Source organism: Lethenteron reissneri, chromosome 8, assembly GCF_015708825.2.
Source record: "Lethenteron reissneri isolate LAM-NWPU_2019-01 chromosome 8, ASM1570882v1, whole genome shotgun sequence".
In the NCBI taxonomy this organism is placed as follows: domain Eukaryota; kingdom Metazoa; phylum Chordata; class Hyperoartia; order Petromyzontiformes; family Petromyzontidae; genus Lethenteron; species Lethenteron reissneri.
Genome location: NC_083786.1, coordinates 12,719,984 through 12,744,934, shown reverse-complemented (window position 1 = coordinate 12,744,934; position 24,951 = coordinate 12,719,984). Strand labels below are relative to the sequence as shown.

The following is a 24,951-nucleotide window of genomic DNA, read 5'->3' as shown; positions in this document are numbered from 1 at the left end:
ATCTCTTCAAAGCGTTGTCGATTAAGAAGCGGGAGCACACGTCAACCGATGGACATATATTGGGCCCCTGCCATACGAATGTGGAATTCTGTAAATTGGCCGATAGTAATTGTTACTTCTGTACAAATAACATTGTTGACGGAAGCTGCTGTTGTTGTTGTATCTGGAAGAGCCCGTTCCCTCCTCACCGCGCCCTGTGGCATTCAACACAAGGCAGTCGGCGGGGTTGCTGAGATGATGAAGATGATGAAGATGATGATGATGATGATACAGCAGCAGCAGCAGAAGCAGCCACTCGCTCCGTGCCACCCTCGTGTCGCTCCTACCTCGCTCACCGTTTCCGTGACCACGCTGGGCACCCATTCTACCAGACCGACTGCTGTGTGCCGTGCGAAAGAAGTTCAACATACAGTACAAACATTGCGTACACCCGCTGTGGTTCAGCCACAGCACTGCAGGCCACACAACACTTCTCTGTCTGCTTCTCTCCTCACACTGCCCGGCCGGGGCATTCCCTCCCATCGCCTCTTGTCTCAAGTTCTTATCTAACTTTTATACATTACACCTTCAATCGGGAGTTGAAATAAGGGCCCTACATGCACGTACATACGCACACGTCCATCTTTCCCCTAGCCCAGGGGTCGGCAACCTACGGCTCCGGAGCCGCATGCGGCTCTTTACGGGCTGCTTCTTGACGATATGTACGTATGTACAGTATATGTACTCAGATGCATTGCGGCTCTTGAAATACTGAATTTTGTACCGAATTGGAAAGAAATGGCTCTTCTTGTTATTTTGGTTGCCGACCCCTGCCCTAGCCAGCTCCCAGCCCTGTTAATCCCCGTCTCCAAACCCCACTTCTTCCCTACTGGATAGTTATGGATCAAAATGTGACATTGCCCCTTTAAACCAAGGGAATCTTTGCTGGGATCGATACTTGTGCTGTGAATCGACTGTCCAATAAGGAGGCAGAAGGTCAGAATATTAGTGAAGAGTCAAATCAATGAATTGATCATGGGATTAAAGGGACACTTTATTGTTTCAAAGGTCTATTTTAGACTTCCTTGCCAAAAAATGTAAATAAAAGCTGAGCAGCTTAGTTTTAAATTGGAGATGAGGCTCTGGCTGAGATGAATTAAAACAAATCAATGTTTTTGTTCAAATAAAAATAGGGTTGAGGCCGAGGGGGAAATGAATGCAACGCAACATATTTTCTTGCTCTTCCGTTTCTTCTAATTCTGCTTATTCTAACAGTGTTATGGTTAGTAGTAGCGGGGTTGGCTATATGCAGTAAATTTGGCTAAATGCCAGGTATAAGCACAACAAAATATCGGGTTGACTGTCATGCAACCGATGACGTGCGTGTCCGTCATCAGTTTTTCTTCCGATTCTATTCCGATGCTGTCAGTGTAAAAGTGAAGCCGGAAAGAAAATAAAGTAACTTTATCGGTGCCGAGGCTCCCACAAGGCCATGCGGGAGGGCGGGTGGCACAGTTTGGTGCCAGCTATCACAGAATGTGGTCGTGTCGCTAGGATTCTCTGCGCTGAGTACAATGTATTTAAAAACAGCGCCGCTACGCATCTCTGAATACAATCAACGCTGAGCCGCTTGTGCGTTCCGAGATTCAGCGGTGAAAGGGACACCCACCATGCATCTTGCAGACGTCTCGGAATGGGAAAGGGTTAACGATACTCTGCAGCAGGGCCGGCGGGAACATGCTGCCCTCTACTGTGTAGAACAGAGGTCATTTAAAGAGATCTCAGATGTAGCTCTGTGATTTCCACTTCAAATCTCAATCCATTGATCATGAGCAGATGTTGTTGCTGTCTGATTGGACCCAAGAATTTGGCCATCGGATCAGACTGAAATTGAATTCAACTTGTGATGGAATCTGATGTGTCTCAGCAACTCCAAATGTGGCACCGCCAACACGGAATTCAAGCTCGAGGTTGTGTTTCCGGGTTGTTGCCGCATGGTGTCCCGTAACAATGTCGAAATTCTAAATCGTGGACATTCATCAAATCGACTGATCAGGCGACTGATTAAGCTAGTTGTAATTACTGGCGAAACGTCGTACTCAGATTGTAAATGTTGTGGCTTGGCTCTCCAAGACACCGGTGTGCTGTACTATTGACAACCCTTTCTAGTTGGCTGTGTGATGGTGGGTTTTAACGACACGTTTATATATTTACGCGATCTAACCCAAAGAAAACCTCTTATGGATCATATTGGTCGTGAAAGCCGACAGTGGTTTACCATCACGGTCCAAAGTTTGGGCTGCATGGCCACAAGCGCACTAACGTGGCTTGTCTTGAATTTTCAATTCATGAAGGAGAAGTGCGGACCGGCCTGTGGATGATGTTGTGATGAGGTGCGCACTGTTTTGCGTGGCCCCCGTCGAGGAGCTCGCGGATACGACGGCAGGCGAGCCGTGTGCCGACAAAGACGACGGCAGGCGAACGGCAACAGTACCCCGCGGCCGATCCCCTCTATGCCGTTGGATTCCCCTGACCCAACGCCTCTCCGCGCGGGCTTTAGGGCTTACAGCTTTAGCAGCACAAATCTGAGACAATGACAATGGGTACCTTCATGTTATTAGTGAAGAGTTTAGGTGGGTTTGGGTTATGTATGGCCAAAGACCAAGGTCTATTTACAGAGGCGGGGGGAATGGAAGGGATTTTTTGTATCCCCCGCTATGAAGAAGGGCCATTTCCCACAACGGCATCATCTATTCATATATTTTATTTACCTTTAGGGCAGTGTTACTGACGAATGTGTTCAACAAGCAGACGATGACAACAGGACACAAACTCATTGAATTGGGTTCCATCTGTGACACGGAGTGCACTTGCCAATAACATTTGGTAATCCAACAGCATTTGATAAACAATCTTGACTCTGCTGCTGAAACCCAGAAGGTCAAAACGAGTCCAGAGTTTCCTTGCTTAAGCGAATGTTGCTTGATGTTGCCTATAAAGCCAGTAGGGGGATGGACACACATTTTGTATCTATATGTGGTTGGACAGAATGTAGCTATGTTTATATATTTGTTTAATATTCGAGGGCATTCTTAAGAGATGGCCAAGCCTTGTGACAAATAGTAACCAACAATAACAGCTTTCTTAACTTTTCAAAGGTTTTAAAATGTATAGCTTTTGTATGTAATATACTTTTAATTACCCTGAGCCCTTGCATTAATATTGTCGTGATATTTTTAGTTTACAGTGTAAAAAGAGACGCAGGGAACGGGATATTCCCATCAGGTCTATACACAGGAGCTTTAAAGAGAAAATGTGGTTTTGATTGTGTGCCGTAATTACCTACAACGTGTAAATGTGGCACAATACGCACATTACACGATGCATAACAGCGATTTGGTATCGTATAGAGTTTGTTGTCCAGAACAAATTATGGTCTGAAATCAAATAAAAGGAGGGCAATCTCGCCTAAGATGTTTGCATGGCTGTAAATTAAACCTGCACCAAGTAGCAGCCTTGGTATTCTTTATTTAACCATGGAGCACGAGGCCCTCCGAGGCATGCGATAATACTTTTCCTCTTTTGCAAGGACACCCCGGGTAAAAACAATAAAGTAATAATATAATTGTTATCACAGCGTTTATACTAATTTATAAATCTAACAAATCGAGACGATGTCGTTAACAATACTTTAATCTCCATTTGAGCAGAGCAAAGCGACAATACGAGGCGGAGTGTACTCTATGCATACGACAACACACAATAGTGTCACGTGTGCCATGTACATTATTAAACGCTGTATTCATCGTTTAATAATACAAATAATTACAAACCAACATACTGTAGCATTTTGAGTCGAAATGTATTTCCTGTTTTGACAAATATTAATTCTGTCAGACTTGTAATTTCATTTCGCCAATATATTTGTTGCATTTTAAATCTAACGAGCGGTGGCACAGGCTGGAGTGGATGATTAATAGGGTTGACATTGGCCATTATAGCCACAGTGGTTTTCTATTGTCTACAGGTTATATTTATTGATTGAATAATTGCTTTTAATTTCTGAGCCACTCCACTGAGATGAATGAAGCAACCTCAATGCTCGCAACTCCATTGAAATGCACGTACAGTATTTACTAAGTGCTGCCAACGTTGCGTCCCGTTATATCCCTCATTGTTGACGAGCACCTGCTTCCTTTATTAAATCGCCATTTCAGATGGCCAACTGCTTCGCGAGTTTATAAATGGAGAGAATACATACGCGACTTAAGGGAAGGCGGTCGCGTTGTTAACGCGTTTTGATGAGAACGCGAAGACACTGAAATATAATATCAGATGGACGTTATCTGCATATGCAGCTTTGTTCGCGAATTTGCGTTTGTTTTCCAACTGAAATGTTCCACATGCACATGTATGAAATGCAAATAAAACCGACTGCATTTCGTAAGCTTGTTACGCGGTACAATAGTAACATTTAGGAAACAAACAAAAAAATGTAACGTTACTGAATGCCGTTTGAAGCCTGTTGAAATCCAATCCGCTGTTTTTACAGACGACAATTCTATTGAGCTTCTGCGGTGTTTACGACTGTCCCTGGGCCAAAGGGATCTCACGTGTCCATTGCAAGAGAGACGAAAATTTCTCAATAAATTATAAAGAAAAAATATAATTAAACGACCACCACCATCAAGACATATGGAGCCGCGATCCACACAAGGTGCGGATTATGACGTGGCGAGGACACAAAGCAAATCAAAGACAGACGCCCGTTTGAGTGCTCTCACTTTCCTCAGAGCCTCGTTAAATAAGGGCCCATCTGCCCTGACCCCAGATCCCCTGACGCACTCACCGTGCGCGCCTGAAACCGGAGACGCTGCGACAGGTGTGTGCCTGCGAACAATGCCCCTTCAGACTCGCCGGGGTTCAAAGAGACCTCCACGGACGCAGCCCGCCAGGGCACCGCGCTGAGCACTCACCTGGCTGCCGTGGAAATCCGCAGAAGCGTCGTGGACGTTTGGTTTTAGAAAGGACCCCCCCCCGCCCCCCACTCGTGAGAGCTCTAGGGACAGCATCTCTGCTGGACAAAGCACGTGGTTGGAGTACCCACACTTTACCCCATGATAGGCGATCCGCCGATCAAATAACTTTGGAGAACACATTGATGGTGCTGATTGGACAGAGGCGGAGGTCGGTTTGAGAAAGCTGAACCATTGTATCACGTGCCGTGCCGGGAGATCGAGCCAACCAACTCTGGATTGCAAGTTCAGTGTGCTAACAAGTACACCACCCCCGCCCCCTCTGGTTATTAATTATGGATTTTGATGAGGATAATTTGTTAAGTCCACTGATGCATTCGTGTAAATGAAGCTGCAATGATGTCTGACGAAACTGACCAACCACTCGTCAAAGGAACTGTAATTGTCGTTTGCGAGAATATACTTCTTGGTCAGCTAATGCGTGTTATCAATGTCTTAAAATTCCCACGAGTATGGGAAGCGTTACATCGTTAAAGTATGGATTTATTGTGTTATAGTTCACGGCTATGTCGTCGATTTTGAAAGACAGCGGAGAGCCAAACAGCACAACAGCAGACACCTACGCGGTCAGGTCATCTCTTCTCTACTTCACAAAGGTCGTTGGAAATTATAAATTATATTACTGCACATCCATCTGAAAACACTTATTGACGGGAAAATGATTGCCAGCGACTGACATTATTTTGTTAATGCGTTTGCTCGCATTAACAAATGGTCTATATGATAACTCTATAACACTCGCTCCAAAAACTGAAAACTATTTAAGTTAAACGGCTTCTGTCATCTGCAATGTTTAGAAGTGGCAACTCCCTCCTCAAGAAGGTGTTACATCACAGAGCTGCTTTCGCTAATGCATCGCCACAGGGTCGGCGAGCACACTCACGCTGAAGACAGCGAGACTCGGGAGGCGTGAAAGCCTCTGAGAGCTGCGCTGAGCCAAAGAGATGCCAACTGCATGCAACGGTCTTGAGATTTTAAGGGCGAAGAATGCTCCATTCTCATAAAATTGGCCTCAATACATGGTAATCATCAAGTTTGAGAGCGCAGGGACGGTGAATGGTGCAATCTTTAACCACGGAGGCTTTTATAAATGGGTTGCAAATGCGTGTTCCGTGGTTAACTGTAAAAGGTTGCATCCATACGGCAAAAGTTAAAGGTGCAGTCGTGAAGTGGCTTTCTCGAGCCACTGCTGGTGGAAGGATCTGCGGTAGAGAGAGCTCTGGACAGGACCTCTAGGAGGCAGCTGGCCTACTCTTCCACACTGGACAGATATCTTGGGAGAGGTCGGAGTCCCCACCCTTTACCCCACCACACACGACCTTCTGATTCACTACTTGTCGTGTGCACATTATACTCGAGGGGGGACAGAGGTGAGGGATGTGTAAGAAACTTGCCCCATCCTCCTCAGCTTCTGCGCTGGGATCTCGACTGGAAGGGGCCTCCCTCGCAGGGGCCACGTGCTGCCCCCCACCATGGCAGAATTGACGACCACGTGTGTGAATGCCACGAGGACAATTCTATATAAAGGGTGTTTCATTGTTTTTAGACGTGGACTGTAGTATTCTTGTCTAAATCGCATACATCAGCACCACCACTGCCGTCCTCGGTGGTGATGAAGAATCACAAACAGGTGCAACAAGCGCAATGGTAAAAGGTTAAAAAATTCGCCTAAATTTCGCTTCGTACAAATTGGGAACTTCAATATGCAGTCTTCATGCGCAGAGATTTAATGGGAGCAGGTTTCTGTGCATCAGAATTAGCCAGACAAGCCACAACCTCTGTGTAGTTCCTGATATTCCTCGTGGCTAATCCGATATTGAAACAGGGACATCGCCACTGTCAATTCCAGTTGAAACTTTAACTCTATTGAATGGCTTAGAATATGGATATGCGCTCAAAAATACAGTTAGGAGATATGTGTAACTTCGTGCGACAGTTATTGTGCACTCGCTATGCCTTGACGAGACCAGAGGAGCAGTGCGTGGATTAGATACCTGAACGTGGCTTCTGAGACATCGCGGTGATGGTGGAGCAATCGCGAGCGGACTTGAGCAGCGACTCTGCGCCCGGGGGGACACGAGCTGACGCGCTCGGCGTGTTGCAGAATGGCAGCCAGGAAGAGTCACGAACACGCGCTGACACGGGTGCTTCCCCGGCGTGTGCGTTTGCGCCGGGTCAGGCAGCAGCAGCAGCAGCTTCGTCATTTGCAGAATGCTGCGTCGTTCTCAGACCGGCGATAAAAAGCTTGGTTCGCAGACGCAGTCGTCAATCAATGTGCGTTGAAGACTGTCTGCTAGCCATGCTGCATGCCTGCGATGGAGTGGGTGGTGGTGCATGCCTCTCACTGGGCTGCAAGGTGAGTCAAGTGGGTCCGTCAACCCATCTGTGTTGTTGACCTTTTGAATGTTATCCCCTCACGTAAATGGGCTTTCTGCAGGTACTGCTCTACATGCAAAGCACACCTTTAACAAGCAATTGGCCAAACATCTCAAGGCAGGACCCACCTGTAAACGAGCGTTGCGAGTGGTGCATCTGGGCGAGTGTGCGGGCGATGCGACTGCCCCAGGCCTCACGAGCCGGAGGAGGCCAGGCTCTGGGTTATGGACATTTGGGCAAATTTGACAAGAGGGTCGCCATTTTGTTGCTTGCATGACAACCGAGCTACGCCAATGAGTCTTGAGACTCGGATATGATTTCCTGGATAAATAAATAACATTCGTACAGCACTACCAAGAGATTAACAAGTAGAGGAGTAAAATCGATTGTGGTATGCAGCACAACTCTACGTGATGTCATCCGGCTTTAGCCTTCAGCTATCAGTGGCTGGGATTTTTTTTCGTATTTGCTTAAGGATACATTTGAGTAATATTTTTTCCCGACATTTGTCGTAAATAAGCCCAGTGCTTAACTTCAGCTGGAACAGTCCCAAATGCTGTTCTTGGAATTAATTTGGCACGCCACATCCGTCTCACCTGGTATATGTTCTCATGATATTAACGTAGTCATAGGATTATAGGATATTTAGGGCACTATAATATAGGATTAGTAGGATGTGTTTACATTGTACTCTAGTAGTAGTGCCTTATGCCGATAATTCCTACTGGAAGCCTGCCTATCAGCTTTCTGGAAAATATCGAGCGATGAGAAATGAATCCATAACATGCCAAACAGTTTACACTTTTTACAGGGTGGTTTGGGATATTTATTTTTACAAAAAAGATGTTTTAAATATATATTTGAAGAAAAGATGAGTAATCTGTGGGTGTCTATTTTCCATGGTTTTTTTGGTATAGACATTAATATAGTGTGTGTGTATACATTAATATAGTGTGTGTATATACATTAATATAGTGTGTGTATATACATGAATATAGTGTGTGTATATACATGAATAAAGTGCGCGTGTGTGTGTACACGGCCATTCACAGTTTCTGCCTCTTATCCAGATCTCTTCATCTGGCACGCACGCACAATGAACTCGCGCACGTGTGCTGGCGCACGCACGCACTCCGAACCCAAACATTGAGCCGGTGCTGATGGATGGCTCAGGGATACCAGCATGCTGGAACAGGCTTTAAGCACTCAAAGCAAAGGGCCTGACACGGTGCCTCTATCAAGCAGCTCCACACCCTCCCCTTGATCAGCTGTGTATCGCAGGTGAGCACTCCTCTACCCGCACTGGCTTGGGGGTTTTTTCTCTCTCTCTTCTCATGCAGTAATAAAAAGGAGAGTAATCTTTCATCATATTTCCACAGTGACCTCACGAAGTCACGAATTGTGAACTGTTCCACTGCACCGCTGCTGAAGCAGAGGGTTCAATGCACTAGGTGCAGCCCTGTACTTGCTTGCTGGCGGAAGGGCCTCCACTAGAGGGAGCGCTCGAGGGCCCCTCTGCCTCGAGAGGGTATTTGGCCTACTCTTCCACAACGGCCAGACGGCTTGAAAGAGGTGGGAGGACCCACACTTGACCTGACCGCACGCGACCTGTCGATTGGCTAACTGTGGTGCGTCCATTCACACCGCTGGGTGGACACGGGCGCGGCGCGGGGGAGACTGAAGACACGAGCACCATCGTTGGAGCTGCCGCGCCCGGAGATAGAAGCGGCGACCTCTGGACGGCAAGTCGAGTGTGCTGCTAATGACCATTATACACCACGCCAGCCCCCTGCAGCAGAAGCACAAATCTTGGTTGTGGGTTGACACAGCCCGATCATCAATTCAGGGTCGATATAGTCAGTACTTTGGTAGATGCTTCCAATGCCATTGGAATGGGGGATTTCCACCACTGGCTGAGCGCCACCAAAGGAAGTGAACACTGCCCGTGCTCGGTGGGGGATTGCAATCCCGCGACTTCATTAAAGCTCTCCATGCTGCTTTGTAGCTCTACCATTGTTTTAAGTTTGCACCGCGTGTTGTTCGGTGGGACGATGTCCGACGTTTCGCCCCATGTGCTGGGAGCATCTTCGGGAACGGACGTGTGACCGAAGATGCTGCCAGCAAGTGGAGTGAAACATTGTTCATCATTCCAAGAGAACAACCAAATCAATGCATATAAACTCTCTTAGGTAGAGTGACGCACAGATGACCACATCCAATTAGAGAGCACAATATGTTTAAAAGATTAGATTTAAATGCTATTTTGTATTTAAATACACCATAGCTCCGTGCTGCCATACATTATAAATGGTGTATAGGTCGCATTTCATTCGTTCATCTTATCACTGAGACGTGGTAAACAGATGCAGAATTAACAAGAACAATGTGTATATTTTGGGTTTTCACACTAAAGCTTTCCCAAGCCGTCACCATCTCTCATAAGACATATCACTGTCATCATATGGCCAACATATTCCTATTTCAACCTAATGGTGAACTTTAAATTAAAAAAACCCTACTTTTTTTTTCGGCAACATAGCCTTGTTATTGGTGCACAAATGCAAGGACATGCTGCCATTCTCTGTAGGAAGTAATGGCAGGGTGGAAGACAGAAAAATGCGGCCTTGGGGCACTAAAGCGCGAAGGAATGCTAAGCCTGATTCACAATCAGAGTTAAAGCTGTCAATCTGCACGCGCACGCGCGCACACAGGGACAAGTTTAATCTGTTCAGTCATGCATCTCAGTCGAGAACAAGACTGAGGTCTGCCTCTGTCAGCTGACACAGTCAATTAGACGTTCACACGTGATCGCTGGCACTGTCGGGCGCACACACAACGAGATGTGCACGGCTCTTAACCTGCAGACCATATTGATAGAAGCTTAAGGGTAAAGGTGCAGCCCTGCAACTGCTTGCTCACGCCACAGCTGGCAGAAGGGTTTCCACGAGAGGGAGCGCTAGAGAGCCACTCTGGAAGGTGTTTGGCCTACTCTTCCATGCTGGCCAGACGTCTCGGAAGCAGTGGGAGTACACACACGTTACCCTGCCCACGTGACGTGCCAACCGATCAACTGCGATGTCACCATTTATACCCCTTAGTGGATGGAAGCGGGCGGATTTAAGAAACTTGCCTCGATGTTTCAAACTGCCGCGCCAGGAAATCGAATCGAGCTGGCGACCCCTGGATGGCATGCCCACGGTCAGACCGGGGCAGCATCCCCTGGCAACGTTAAACTACAAAACTAGGAATTGAATTTTAGGACTTTTGTTTTAGTGCGTTATAAATTGCGGGACAGTACTGTTATAACATGCAAGAGTGAAGCGCCTGCCAGCGAGGAAGCCAATTTAGGGAGGTGATGCCGTCCGTCTACGGAGCGAGTAAGAGTCACATTTGCCCTGACAATGGGCCTTTACCCCACAGTGGCTGAGGACAACCTGACCTCGGAATGGAAAGGCAACATGAAACCATCCTTTCAAACTGGATCAGGGCTCCCGGTTAAAACAAAACCTCATGTTCAAAGGGTGCTGACTTGTGAAGATTTCAAATTGTTTGAAGCCTTTAATTCTTCAGTTTTACCGTCTTTGACTCTATTTAAATACCTCGGGCTACGCTATAAAAAAGGCACACTTTTATGTGTCTGGATCAAAGAAATCCCTGTCTGCATGTCAATACTTTTGTATAATAAATAAATAAATGAGCTGCTTTTAAAAAATGGAAATGTGCAATAAGCGGAGATGTAAATGAGCACTATCATGGAATGACTCGAAAAGGTAAAGCGCGATCTCGAGCCAGAGGTTACATTTCCATGCAGCGCCCTGCTCGGCGGTTTTCGGCCCCCTTTGATAAGGACGACAATAGCGAAAATCATAGAGACGTTTTTTAAATTTTGCAATGATTCTACTTTTATCCCGCGTCACATTTCATCGCGCGGATTTCTCAGATGTTTAGAAACGTTTACATGGTCACCTCGAGACTGTGGCCTATTGCCTGAATAACATTAGACCACCACGTGGATACTTCTTCACAATTCCTCAATAATAAATATGCTTTGTGTCTTTTTATATTTGTAACACGAGCAATTAAACATTACGAGCATCCAACTTATATAACCGTCTGCATACGACGGGACGTGTTCTGGATTATCAGATTAATCTAAAAAAAATCTCGTAATCTGGCCTAAATATGACATTTTAGATTATCTGAAGATATTTAGTTTCAGAATAAATAGAAAATATTACTTCATGGGAAATGATATCACTTCCATGACATCATCTCGCACTTATCCCACGCAAAGTGGTGTCACTTGGCATCACGTGATGTTTATTAGCAAGAAGACACATTAAGTTACCGTTTAATTAAAATATCTTAGAATTCAGAAAAAAACATCACAAAAATTGTCCTGAAAAATAAAAAAAAATCAGTGTTTATCTAAAACTCATCGGCAGTCTATATATATGACATGTGGACGTTCCTTTTTAGAGGATCATTTTCGGTAAATAGACCCACAGCCCAAAACATTAGCTTACCATATACAACATGTCAGTTGACTTGTGAATGATGACCACGTGAATTACCATGCACTTTCAGTGGGATTCAGTAGCACGGCCAACACATCCAATTCAACGTAATTCCATTGCCAAATTAAAATTATCTGTTTTCTGTCTCCTGTTTTCTATGTTTAACCTTGCGTTGTCTCACTATGTAACATTATACATTTTCTTCATCTTATATAATCATCCCTATAACTAACTACAACTTTCACCACCATGTCAGTCTCAATATATATAGATCGAAATATTCATCTTTTTCCTTACGTTGTAATTCTACCCATTATTCCGCATTCATAAATATTAACACAGTTGGTGAGCACAGACCCAAAGTTCAAGCAATCCGCAACAAACAGCACTTAAATTTGTAATATATCAGAGTCAACGTGTATCTTGAAATGCATGTCCAGTTGTATGACTTATATCCATGTTAACTATCTCCATGTATAGTTGTATTTGTTCACTCCGCAGTAAGCCCAGCATTTGGGCTGTGGTCAGTGTGCTGTAGGGAACATCGCCAAATACCTCACAAAACAAGCCTCGCTTTTCCCATGCACCACACACATCGACTGGTGAGCCACGGAATGGTTTCGACTTTGCAGGTAGCGGTGTACGATTATGGATCCACGGGGGATGTCAAATCTTTTGTTGGGAGACAGTCCCCACTTCTTTGCACTCACAATTACAGTTGGCACAATTATCTTTTATGCTCTGTAATCATCTTTTGCCACGTTTCCATGGCCACTTAGAAGCAGGCCAGCCCAGTTCACGGACAGGGATCGTCGGTTTGGTCCAGATTCCCAAGTCAGACTCAGTGGGCCAAGACAACCCCAGTCGGCCTGCGTAGCTCGCTTTTAGTGGGTGGTGTGGGTTGCGGCTGCCACGTCTGAGGGTCAAAACAACTGGGACACATCACGGTGAAAAGAATATCTCACAATAGCAGAAACGGGAATAACCATGTGTGCATTTAAATGCATCGTCGTGAGTGGTATATTATTAGAAAAATGACAAAACTGAGCGCTTTTAACGTTCTGAAAGGAATTACAGATTTCTCAGGACAGATAACTCAAATAGATGATGATGGTGATTCTAAGAAAACCAGGGCAGGTGGCAAGTCCAGTGTGGCTCGATTTTCGAGGGGAGCTCCCCACAGAATGGGCCGTGATGCCGCCACAGGGTCGGCATGGATGAGCCGCGCACATTCAGCGGTGTCCCTTTCACGATTCCACTTGTTTTTTAAAAATAATATTAACACGTTGTGAACTTAAAATAATAATGGGTGTTTGCTGCAGATAGCATAACTTAACACGAGCATTAGCATTAATATTGTTAAACCAAGCAGTCAAAATACAACAGTGTCCTTGTGGCCATGGCAAGGGAAGGTGAGGGGTCAGTGTGGAGGGGTCAGTGGGGAGGGGGGTCAGTGGGGAGGGGGGTCAGTGGGGAGGGGGGTCAGTGGGGAGGGGTCAGTGGGGAGGGGGGTCAGTGGGGAGGGGGGTCAGTGGGGAGGGGGGTCAGTGGGGAGGGGGGTCAGTGGGGAGGGGTCAGTGGGGATGCGGGGGGGGGGGCATGGAGCTGTGAGGCTCCCTGAAGCGTTGGGACGATGTCATCAGCGCTGAGGCCTGACGTGAGACACCCTCATAAAGACTTCGTTTTGGTTGAACAGAGAGCACACACACACTACACACACTACATACACACACACTACACACACTACACACACAGTGCACGCATTATGCACAGACACAATTACACTCGATATACATGTACACACTACACATGTATTCTTTGTATAAGTAAACACTTTGCATGTACGCAGTATCTAACACGCATTATTTACACGCACTATGCATGTACTCGCTATGCGTGTGCTCGCTATGCGTGTGCTCGCTATGCGTGTGCTCGCTATGCGTGTGCTCGCTATGCGTGTGCTCGCTATGCGTGTGCTCGCTATGCGTGTGCTCGCTATGCGTGTGCTCGCTATGCGTGTGCTCGCTATGCGTGTGCTCGCTATGCGTGTGCTCGCTATGCGTGTACTCGCTATGCGTGTACTCGCTATGTGTATATCGCGAGTACATGCATCACTGGACATCTGTGAAGAAGAACTTCAAAGCTCATGGGAGACCTCCAGTCGAAATAAAGATTCTGATTCTGAACGAATTGTACTGAGAAGGAGGCCAATCGCGAGTCGCTGAATGGCATCGACGACAAGAGTTGAAGTGCAAGAAGTGTTCAGAAGGAGAGAGCACATTGTGGACGCTTTCTCGGAGGGCACGGCTCAGTGGATGTGAATAGTTCTCGGTGGAAGACCAGAAGGGGAGATTGGGAGAGCACTGCACGGGGTGGACAATCAGGAATAGGTTTCTGGCATTTAAACAGGAGGTGTTAAGATGTTGAAACACCAAATAGACACACATCTATTGCGAGGCGTCAAGTCTGCATTAACCACACGTACTTGTGGTAAAACATGCAAACACACATGCACTGGTAACATATGCGTTGGCTTTGAAACTGAATGGCCTCCACCAGAGAGAGCCTTCAGAATGGCATTGTCTCACCACCGGTGTCGGACCAGAGGACGCCAAAAGGCGAGCAGTAGAAAGCATCAAGTATGAATAGCTCGGCTTGAGAAGTTTTATCTTTAATTGCCAGAAGCGGTAAAGCCAATTTTTTTTCATCATTTCGATAATGGCCAAAACAGGTCCCGTGAGGATCTGGCCGCTGGAGGAGCTGAAGGGGGCGACCGCAGAGGGCAGAGAGACGAGGTCAGGGTGAGAGGATGGTGACAGCCGAGGTCCTGGCGTGGAGGCAGAGCGCCAGAGAAGGAGCTGCGATGCACGCCCTCGCAATGCAGGCACAGCACGAAACACGTGCATTTGCTACAATGTACATGGATGCTCTCTGTAGGTGACATGAGCACCGACTCTACAGCAAGTGATTGCCGATTGTTGAGAAGGTTACATGGGATGCGAATGTCGTCTGGTGACGCAGCGGCAAGGTTGATGTCAACGGCGCGCATGGCGAGCATCGGACAACTGCGAGTCCACGTCACACACCCCCCCCCGTCACGTGATGGAAGTGCTGCTCCTCTCGCGTTGACTTTTCAGGAGACGCGGGCGTGGTGTGCCTACATGCTCGCGATGGAAGAACCTCGGCTTACGCGTCTTGGTTTTGTCTTTGTAAAGCGTTTGGAGGATGTTGGGGGTGAAAAAAAAAGGTTGTGAACCAAAGAGTATGAATTCCTGCAGTCACGAAAGCTTCAAATCAAGATTGGTGGTACCATTATAGTTTTAAGGCTTCAGAAAGCCCTGTTGACAAGTGATCTGCTTAAGTAATGTATACCTACGTATATGTTTTATTTTTCTAATACAACGGTGAACATGAAACGGTTTTCTAAAATACATTCCCGTAACCTCTTAAAGAGGTTACGGGAATGTCATCGAGATATTATGGGGATACATTTGTGTTGTCTTTGAAGAGCTGCTCGAGGTTGTGATCCGGAGGGGAATGCTTCAATTAATCGTGGTCATAACGATGTCGTAACAGGGAAAGGTGCAGCCCTGCAATTCTTCGCTCACGCCACTGCTGGTGAAAGGGCCTCTAGCGAGCCCCCTCTCGAGAGCATTCTTTAGTCTACTCATAAAACATTGTCCAGACACCTTGGAAGATGCGGGGAGTGGCCACCCTGTACCCCGACACAGGCGATCTGCCAATTGGCTGTACTGTGGTCCCCCGTTTGTACTGCTGGGATGGCTCACAGACAGAGGGTACGCGAATGAAGAAGTCTACGAAGAGCCACTCAAGGTTGTGATCTTAGAGTGCTCAGATGAAAGTGAATTAATTACGGTGGTTATTAAGCAGTCGTACTTGTGTTAAATTGATATACGCATTATCATTATTATTACATTTTGATTAAAATCACATGTCAAAAGAGACTAAAGGATTAAAAAAAACACAATTCATAAAAGTTAAAAATGAAAGGATTAAAAATAAGTTAACTTTATCTTTTTTTTAGATCGGCAGTTTGCTAGAGGTGCGTGATATGATACAACTGAATGTATAAAAAATTGTTATATTAACACTGTAGTTAATTTTAAAGTGTATTTGATATTTCGTGGGAACTTACGATCGGATCAACTACAATAAGTGGCTTGGATATCTTACTTTATTTATATTTTTAAAAAATTCCTCACAGTTAATTCAGACGAGGCCTATTGTCTCGAGTGGCGAGCGCACTGCGCTGACCGGCGAGGTGAGGTATGGTCAAACAGCCCCATGGCTGAAAATGGTGTGGAGAGGCATTCATCGATTGGTGGACTGGGAATGGCTGAAATGCCGTGTGCTGCATATATATGTATATGGGTTGGACCTGGCAGGGTGAGCTGCCCACATTCATCCATAATACGCCTATGTGTTAAACTGCCCACATTCAGTTGACGGATTCAAATCCCATTTGGGGGTCGAACGATTTCTTGATGTCTCAGACTGCATGAACCACATTTGCTTGTGGTGAAACAAAGTGCTCTAATAATGATGTATGCATCGTCCTTCAAACGGATTGGCTGACACCAGAGACAGCCACAATGCAAGCCTCAAAGTATTCTAGAAAAAAAATCTCTCAGCAAGTACATCGAAACATCGGACATCGTGCCGAACAACAGGTGGTGGTGACCCAATTATGCATCGGGGAGACATCTACAGCAACCTCCACCGTCAGCAGTGCGAGTGTGTAAAGCGAGGTGCACTGATTACTTGGCAGCCCTTTAATTGGTGGAAACCCACCACCAGCGCCATCGTTGCCCACTACGACCACCACTGACATTCACATCGGCTGCCCCGGCTACCACTCACATTCACATCGGCTGCCCAGCCCACCACTTACATTCACATCGGCTGCCCCACCCACCACTCACATGAACATCAGCTGCCCCGCCCACCACTGACATTCACATCGGCTGCCCCGCCCACCACTCACATTCACATCGGCTGCCCCGCCCACCACTCACATTCACATCAGCTGCCCCGCCCACCACTCACATGAACATCAGCTGCCCCGCCCACCACTCACATGAACATCAGCTCCCCCGCCCACCACTTACATTCACATCGGCTGCCCCGCCCACCACTCACATTAACATCAGCTGCCCCGCCCACCACTCACATTAACATCAGCTGCCCCGCCCACCACTCACATTAACATCGGCTGCCCAGCCCACCACTTACATTCACATCGGCTGCCCCACCCACCACTCACATGAACATCAGCTGCCCCGCCCACCACTGACATTCACATCGGCTGCCCCGCCCACCACTCACATTCACATCGGCTGCCCCGCCCACCACTCACATTCACATCAGCTGCCCCGCCCACCACTCACATGAACATCAGCTGCCCCGCCCACCACTCACATGAACATCAGCTCCCCCGCCCACCACTTACATTCACATCGGCTGCCCCGCCCACCACTCACATTAACATCAGCTGCCCCGCCCACCACTCACATTAACATCAGCTGCCCCGCCCACCACTCACATTAACATCGGCTGCCCCGCCCACCACTCACATTCACATCGGCTGCCCCGCCCACCACTCACATTCACATCAGCTGCCCCGCCCACCACTCACATTCACATCGGCTGCCCCGCCCACCACTCACATTCACATCGGCTGCCCCGCCCACCACTCACATTCACATCAGCTGTCCCGCCCACCACTCACATTCACATCGGCTGCCCCGCCCACCACTCACATTCACATCAGCTGCCCCGCCCACCACTCACATTCACATCAGCTGCCCCGCCCACCACTCACATTCACATCGGCTGTCCCGCCCACCACTCACATTCACATCAGCTGCCCCGCCCACCACTCACATTCACATCGGCTGCCCCGCCCACCACTCACATTCACATCAGCTGCCCCGCCCACCACTCACATTCACATCGGCTGTCCCGCCCACCACTCACATTCACATCAGCTGCCCCGCCCACCACTCACATTAACATCAGCTGCCCCGCCCATGCTGCTGACGCTTGGGCTACGCCCATTTAAAACCTCTAGAGGCAGTTTGCCTTGAGAGGCGAACCCTCTTTTCCTGAAGACGACCGCTTGGGTTGGTGTCGAAACGTCGTAGTTTTTTGTTATTTTTTTTGAACCTATCTACGTGACTTTACCGAAAGACCCAAAGAATATCTACAGTTCCTGTTTAATAATAATAAATAAGTTTTATATAGCGTCATTCATGCTAATTGCATCTCACAACGCTGGACAGTAATTATACGCATCATCACGTTTAGCACTAAGTCCTATTTATAGCAATAATTAAGTAAATGACACTCAAAAAACAAATATGAATTAAGCATTAAAAAAAATTAAAAATATAAATAGTACTAAAGCTTTGGTTCTTTCGGTAAAGTTACGTAGAAAGAAATAAAATAAAATAATAATCGAATACGACGTTTCGATTGCAACACAAGCAACCATCATCAGGTATAAATCAAAGAGAAAACAAACCTAGTAAACTTAGAAATATAATGCAATACAACACAGAGAGTCGGCTAACATAACAGTCAACACCCTGCCTGGTTGATTACGTTCTTCCAAAGATTGCTAAATTTGAGAGGGAGACAAAACGTAGACACGAAGACACACAGACAGACACACAAGCAGAGAGAGACTCACATTTAGCAATCTTTGGAAGAACGTAATCAACCAGGTGGGGTGTTGACTGTTGTGTTGGCCGACTCTCTGTGTTGTATTGCATTATATATCCAAGTTTACTGTTTGTTTTCTCATTCATTTGTACCTGATGATGGTTGCTTGTGTTGTAATCGAAACGTCGTATTCTATTATTATTTAATTTATTTCTACGTAATTTTACCGAAAGAACCAAAGAGTAATTCCTGCAATCATGAAAGCTTCGAATCTAGTTTATAAATAGTACTAATTGTCAAAACTCTCCTGCCATGAGCAGTGCTAAGATAAGGCCACTGCTGCTAACGCTACAAAAACTCCTGTCGCTGCTTAAAATGAACGTAACTCCTGTGACTCCTGCCGATACTTTCATTTAACATCTAGAAAATGTATGTATATTGGCACCCCAAGGTGTGCAATTGGCCTCAATTTCTGCCAACTGTTATATTGTCATCGCAACCTAATTTCGATCATTTAAATAAAATATATGGTTGTATGTCAGATGTAAATGTTACATGCTTTATAATTAGATGTCGCATCTCAGCGGTTTGCAATAGTTCACATTTAAACTCGACTGCATCTCACAAATGTTTATTTTCTAAAGTAACGTGTACAATTTTGGATAAACGTTTGTAAATAAATTATGCATATCAACATATGTTTTTTAGTATTTACATAATTGTAAAGTAATATCCTAAGTGCAATTATTAACACATTAAGATATATTGTTCTTGCAGTGTGTGTTTATATTTATCACAACAATGTATTCAGTTAATATTGTATCTGGTACCTACAATACGTATTTTTAAGCAGACTCTAAATGAATGCACAGGCTTTCCGATGTCACATTACAACAATGTTGACATTTGGTGATAGATAACTCAGCTGTAATTCATCGCTTTGTTTTTCTTTCCTTTCTCTGAAAAGAAACCAAATCACACAGAAGACTATACACACGACAGATCCGACACATTCCTCACTTCCTAGCTACTGACCACACTCCAGGAGACACCCCGCGCTATTCGCTCTTCGATATGATCTCGAGTTGCCATTGTATTCCACATACCGGGAGCTTCTCCAGGAACTAAATTAAAGAAAGCAGCTCCCAAAGGAGCTCCCCATCACATGGAGCGAAACGTCGGACATCGTGCCGAACTGTACGCGGTACCAACCCGAAAGCGCAACCGTGAGAACATACGCAGTAGCGCAGCATCTTGCTCTAAAAGGATATGGTCGCTTCCTGGTAGTGGCACATATCTTGATATTCCTGCAGGCTGTATCCCTCCGACTTGACGAGCGGGAAGAGCAGCCCTTTGGATGGGGTCCGGCTGATGTCCGGCGAGCAGGGCATGTGGTAGCGAAGAGGCCCCGCGTGCCGGCTCGGCTTGGCCCGGCCGGCGCTGGCCAGGTCTTGCTCGATGCTCCTCAGCTCCGGGGGCAGTCCGTCCCGAGCCCTGGGGCCCATGTGGTGAGTGAGCTGCAGGGGGAAGGCCATCAATGGGTGCGGGAGGCACGGGGAGTAGCCCTGGCCACAGAAGCTCACCGGGTCGAGCCCCGTCGGAGGGATGCGATAGCTCTGCTGAGGCAGCTGGGCGCTGCTCTGAGGCGGCGGCTCGCGTGGCAGCTTCTGAACCACGAGGGGCAGGGCCTCCAGCTGTTCTGCGACGGGCAGCCCCAGGAAGCATTCCAGGGGACCGACGGGCGGTGCGTTCTCCGGCCCCTGCGGCGGTTGCTGGGAAGCGGTCGTCTTCTCTTTCCTCGTGCTGACGGCCGGGACCGGCTCCGGCACCTCGGGGGTGCTGGGCGCCGACGACGGCTTTTGCGTTTTGGGCGAGAAGATCTTGACGACCGTGTCCACCACCCGGGACATGGTGGTGCTCAGCTCCTGCTTCAGCTTCTCCGCGAGCTGCGTCTCTTTCTTGTGGGGCCCGCCGGCGGGCGGGCGCTCGTTCGCCTCGTCGACGCGCGAGGGCCGATTCGTTTTGGGCTCCGCGTCCGGACCTTCGATCGGCGGCGACGAGGAGTCGTCGGACGACGCCAGGGAATCTGCGACGTCGCGAGCCTCGCGCCCGTCGGGCGAGCCGCTCGCAGACCGAGTGCCGTCGTCCGAGACCTCGGCGACCTCCGAGTCGCTGCTCTCGAAGATCTTCACGAACTTCTCCTGCAGCTCCTGCAGCTGCCACTGCATCTCCCTCAGCTGGTGGCGGAGGTGCCTCCGTTCGTGGTGCCTCCCAGTCCTCAGCAGCTGCCGCTGCTGCCGCGGGAGCCGCTGCTTCCGCTTGCTTCCGCGGCCGCCGTGACCGACGCTCCCCTGCGGCTGGCACGCGGCGTCCTGCTCGCACGCGACCTTGTCGGACGGCGCGGGCAGGGCGCTCATCTCCCGCACGATGGTCTCCACACGGGCGCGCTTCGCCTTCAGGTGCTCGTCCAGAAAGTGCTCGAGAGTCGGGCGGCCATCCCCGTGCGAGCGGGCGCCACCGCCGCCACCGAACGAGCTCGCCGCGAGCTCGCGCTGCGACACCGCGGCATAGCGCGAGAACTCCTTGGCTTGCTCGACGAAGAACGCCGGCTCCTCCGCGCCCAAGTTTCCCCCCGCAGGGAAGGGCGCCTCGTCGCAATCGGCGTGCGGGCGGCGCAGGGTTGGCGCCGCCCTCCCCGTTGCAGGCGGGCGGCTGCACAACGTTGCGAGCGACGCTCAGCGCGCGGGCGAACGTGGTCTTGGAGTGGAGGAAGGAGGAGAGACCCGCGCTGGCGCTCCTCTTGACGCCCGTGTCCACGCGGCGGCGCTTGATGTGGCCGCCGCTCACAACGTGCTCGGACATCATGATTGTCTCGGTCAGAGGGCCATCACTCCGCCTGTAGCTCTCACCTGCAGGTTATACAATAAGACGGAGAGCGTGCGCATATTGTTGAGACGTTATTTTAGTCAATTACAAAATATCTTGACATGATATTTGACCGTTTGTCATGTTGGTGACCCAGGTGACCCTTGCCAATGAGACTTATCCTGGTCTCCTTGACTACTCACGTGCTTAAACAAAATACACTTGAACAACTTTACAGCTCACAAAGACACCACTGCGAATCATAATTGTTTTCACAAGAGTACATGTTCACTTTGACTGGCAAGCGTTTGGTTATGCATCGACTTGTCCTCTTTGAAATGTTTCGTTATACCCTCTTTTCTCCCAATTATATGATTACATTTAATATCGGTATAATATTGTCGTGAGATGCAAAATCATCCCGGTTCGCAGGTCTGCAGCTGGCAGTGCATCACCCTGTGTGAGAGGTTGGCCCTGGCATATCGTGTCTGCGGTCAGGAGGCCTCCTCCATCGCCTGCGATTAGTGTTTGTGTAGGAGTGGAAGGTGGCAGCAGCCGTCACGCTGCCCACCCTGTTCGGCGAGAGATCACCACGAATGACGTCAACGCAGCAAACCTAAACATCTCGATCATCGATCTCCCGGTCCCCACAGCGACACCAACAACAACACAAGTGGTTTTCGTTTGTCAATGAAATCGAACATTTTAAGTTAAGGGTGAAATAAAGCAAATTTAATTTAAAACAACAAAAACATCCCATGTTGTTTGCAGTCATTGTGTATTCAGACCATCAGCTCAGTACCCTTAAGTCCGGTTTAATTACAGGTTTCTACCCAGCTTCAAACCCAGGATCACAGTGGTGCCAGCTTCGTCATCCCATCCCCGTGCCATCAGAGACCACCTCCATGCGATCAGCTTGCTCCAGGCTACCCATTCTTAGAGATAAGGCTGCCACAATGTTTAAGAGCACGTTATGTTAACAAGCAACGTAATTGTGCTAAAAGCATCATAATTGTGCTAAATGCATACGATTAAGACCAATTTGAAAGATATTGCTTTGAATCAAAGACAAAAGAGACAGATTTGGAAAAAAAAGCAGAAACATGTTTTTATTGAATGAACCTGGGAAATACGAATGTTTACATACGTGTTTTTGTCTCTTCCTCCCAATTGTATCCCTGTAATCGGTCGAGATGAATAATAATGTCGCATCTCTCGCGGATCAGCGCAATCCCTTTGCTTTAGGGAGCGGCCAGCGTAAGCGAATATCACAGAACCACTACTTCGAGTCACCGCTGGTCCACATAGCTAGCAGCAGCAGCACTTCACCATCCGCTGTTAGACAGATCAGCCTATGACCGTCTAACAAATATTATACATTCTCAAGAAGTAGAGTTTAGCCAAGTGAACAGTGGAACAAGTTGGAACATTATATGAGTTTCTTTTTTTTAAGAGTCATTGGTCACGGGACTGAGACCATGAACTCACTCCAGTTGAGAGCCCAGAATTACCGCACGCTGCCAAGCTCCCAACGTTGTCTGCTACCAGTGCTCTGACCGGAATATCGACACGATTACAATCAATAATGATCACGTGTACATCCTACTATCACACTTGTCTTCCCAAGCCCATTGAAGGTACAGATCGGTGAAACGCAGCGGAAACTCGCCGAGCTTCCTAATGCCCGCCACTCAAACCGCCTCATTGAACCACTTGTTATCGGCTGCCACAGTTCACAGTCACCCTCTCGCAGTCACACAGAGCAAGACACAAGAGCCCTGACAGTCTTGCAACGACTGCATCACAGGCAAACCGCTCTGCTGAAGATGCAGCCTTGCTCCCTCCGCAACGGCCTCAGGAGCTGTTTGGCCGTGACGGCTATGAGGGTGTCCGAAATATAATTTCTGGAGATATCGTGCCGTAAAGATACGATATTACGTTTCACATCGTTAATGTTATCACGATAGCCTCCCATAACCCAGTAATTGTATTTTACATTATTATTGTGTTTCTTGACTTCGAGTATGAATAAAGATGAGTTCAAAGTTCTTCAACGCTTGTAGTGTGCCTCCATACATATCTCCTGATATTCACATCGCTCTGAACAATTATTTTCTTCCTAATGTACACGTTGTCAGTTTCACTAAAACTGATAAAATAGTCAACAGAGCTATGGAAATGATAACGCAATTGAATCGCCGCACCTTCACTTACTCGGGGAAAAAAATATCGCACAAATTGAATGGATAACAGCCATGTATTTAGAACCTAGTTGATCGAATTTGTTATTTCCTAAACGCAATGCTAAGAAATAAAATATTCTAGAAAAAAAACAAGCAACGACAGCGAGTTAATGTCCAGGTTCGATACAACTGATCACCCCCCACGGGCTGATAAAACAAACACCACTTTGTGTGGGGGAGTCAACAGCGGTTGCCCGATGGATCGACTCGCCCCTGACATAGCAATGTGGAATTTCCACCCCGAGCTCAGAACTGTAAAGTGGAGATGAGAATCGCCCCAATGCACATTGAAGAGGATACCACTTTGACTTGTGTGGTCCGGATTACTGCAGTGCCGGCAAACCGAGGCGAAGATGCGTGAGTCGGGCCGCAGGATGCCCCCAAGGTGCGTGAGTCGGGCCGCAGGATGCCCCCAAGGTGCGTGCGCGTGACCCACGCCAGTGGGAAGGCGCGAGGGTTGCGGCTTGCGGGTCGTGTGGGTGGCGATGGGAGAGGTGCGATGGCACCGACTGCGATGGGTCTCGTCGTCTCCCAGAGCTGTCCGCAATTACCACCGCAGTCTGGTTCCCGCTTCGTAATTATCGTTGCATGTGCAACTGCGCGTGCCACTACTGTGGACACTCATTAGATTCGTATGGCAAACGCGTGCCCGATTTAATTATATGGGTTTCACAATGTCAACGATGAGTTGGTAAAGGCAATTTGTTAGCTTGGAAACGCACGCACTTTTGCCGTACACGTTGTAAGTATTTTTGATTCCAATAATTTTTTGTGCGTGTTGAACAGGGCCCCATACGATGGAGTGATCTTATCAATAGCGTCTGGTAACCCAGCAGCATCTGTTTAACAATATTATTCAGTTTAACACCTAGTCGGCTTGCACAGCCAATATCATCCATAGTAGAGGGTTTTTGGGTTAGATCGCGTAAATATATAAATGTGTCGTTAAAACCCGCCACCACCCGACACAGCCAATTCGTAAGGGTTGTCACTTAAACAGAACATGCCAATTCGTCACTAGTACAGCACACCGGTGTGTTGGAGAGCCAAGCCACAACATTTACAATGCGAGTACGACGTCTCGCCAGTATTACAACTAGCTGTGTTCCTTATATTGAGGTGTAGATGTGGTGACCACACTTCTGCTGGATTATATTTGATAATCTTGTTATTCGTGTTCTTGAAAGTTAATGAGTTGATGGACTAAAACATATTTACATGCATACAGTATGTGGAGATAGAATGAGTTCT

At 47.6% G+C, this 24,951-nt stretch overlaps 1 protein-coding gene across 1 annotated transcript in view; it reads right to left on the bottom strand.

Moving 5' to 3' along the window:
* Positions 1-22,025, bottom strand: part of LOC133339263 (prospero homeobox protein 1-like) — a 51,316-nt gene extending 29,291 nt beyond the window's left edge. The window contains exons 1-2 of the mRNA XM_061547405.1: positions 21,913-22,025; positions 19,865-21,501 (exon numbers count right to left, since the gene is read on the bottom strand). Coding sequence (XP_061403389.1) covers positions 19,865-21,009 — 1,145 coding nt within the window. The 5' untranslated portion in view covers positions 21,010-21,501; positions 21,913-22,025. The remainder of the gene's footprint in view (positions 1-19,864; positions 21,502-21,912) is intronic.
* Positions 22,026-24,951: the final 2,926 nt, after the last annotated feature.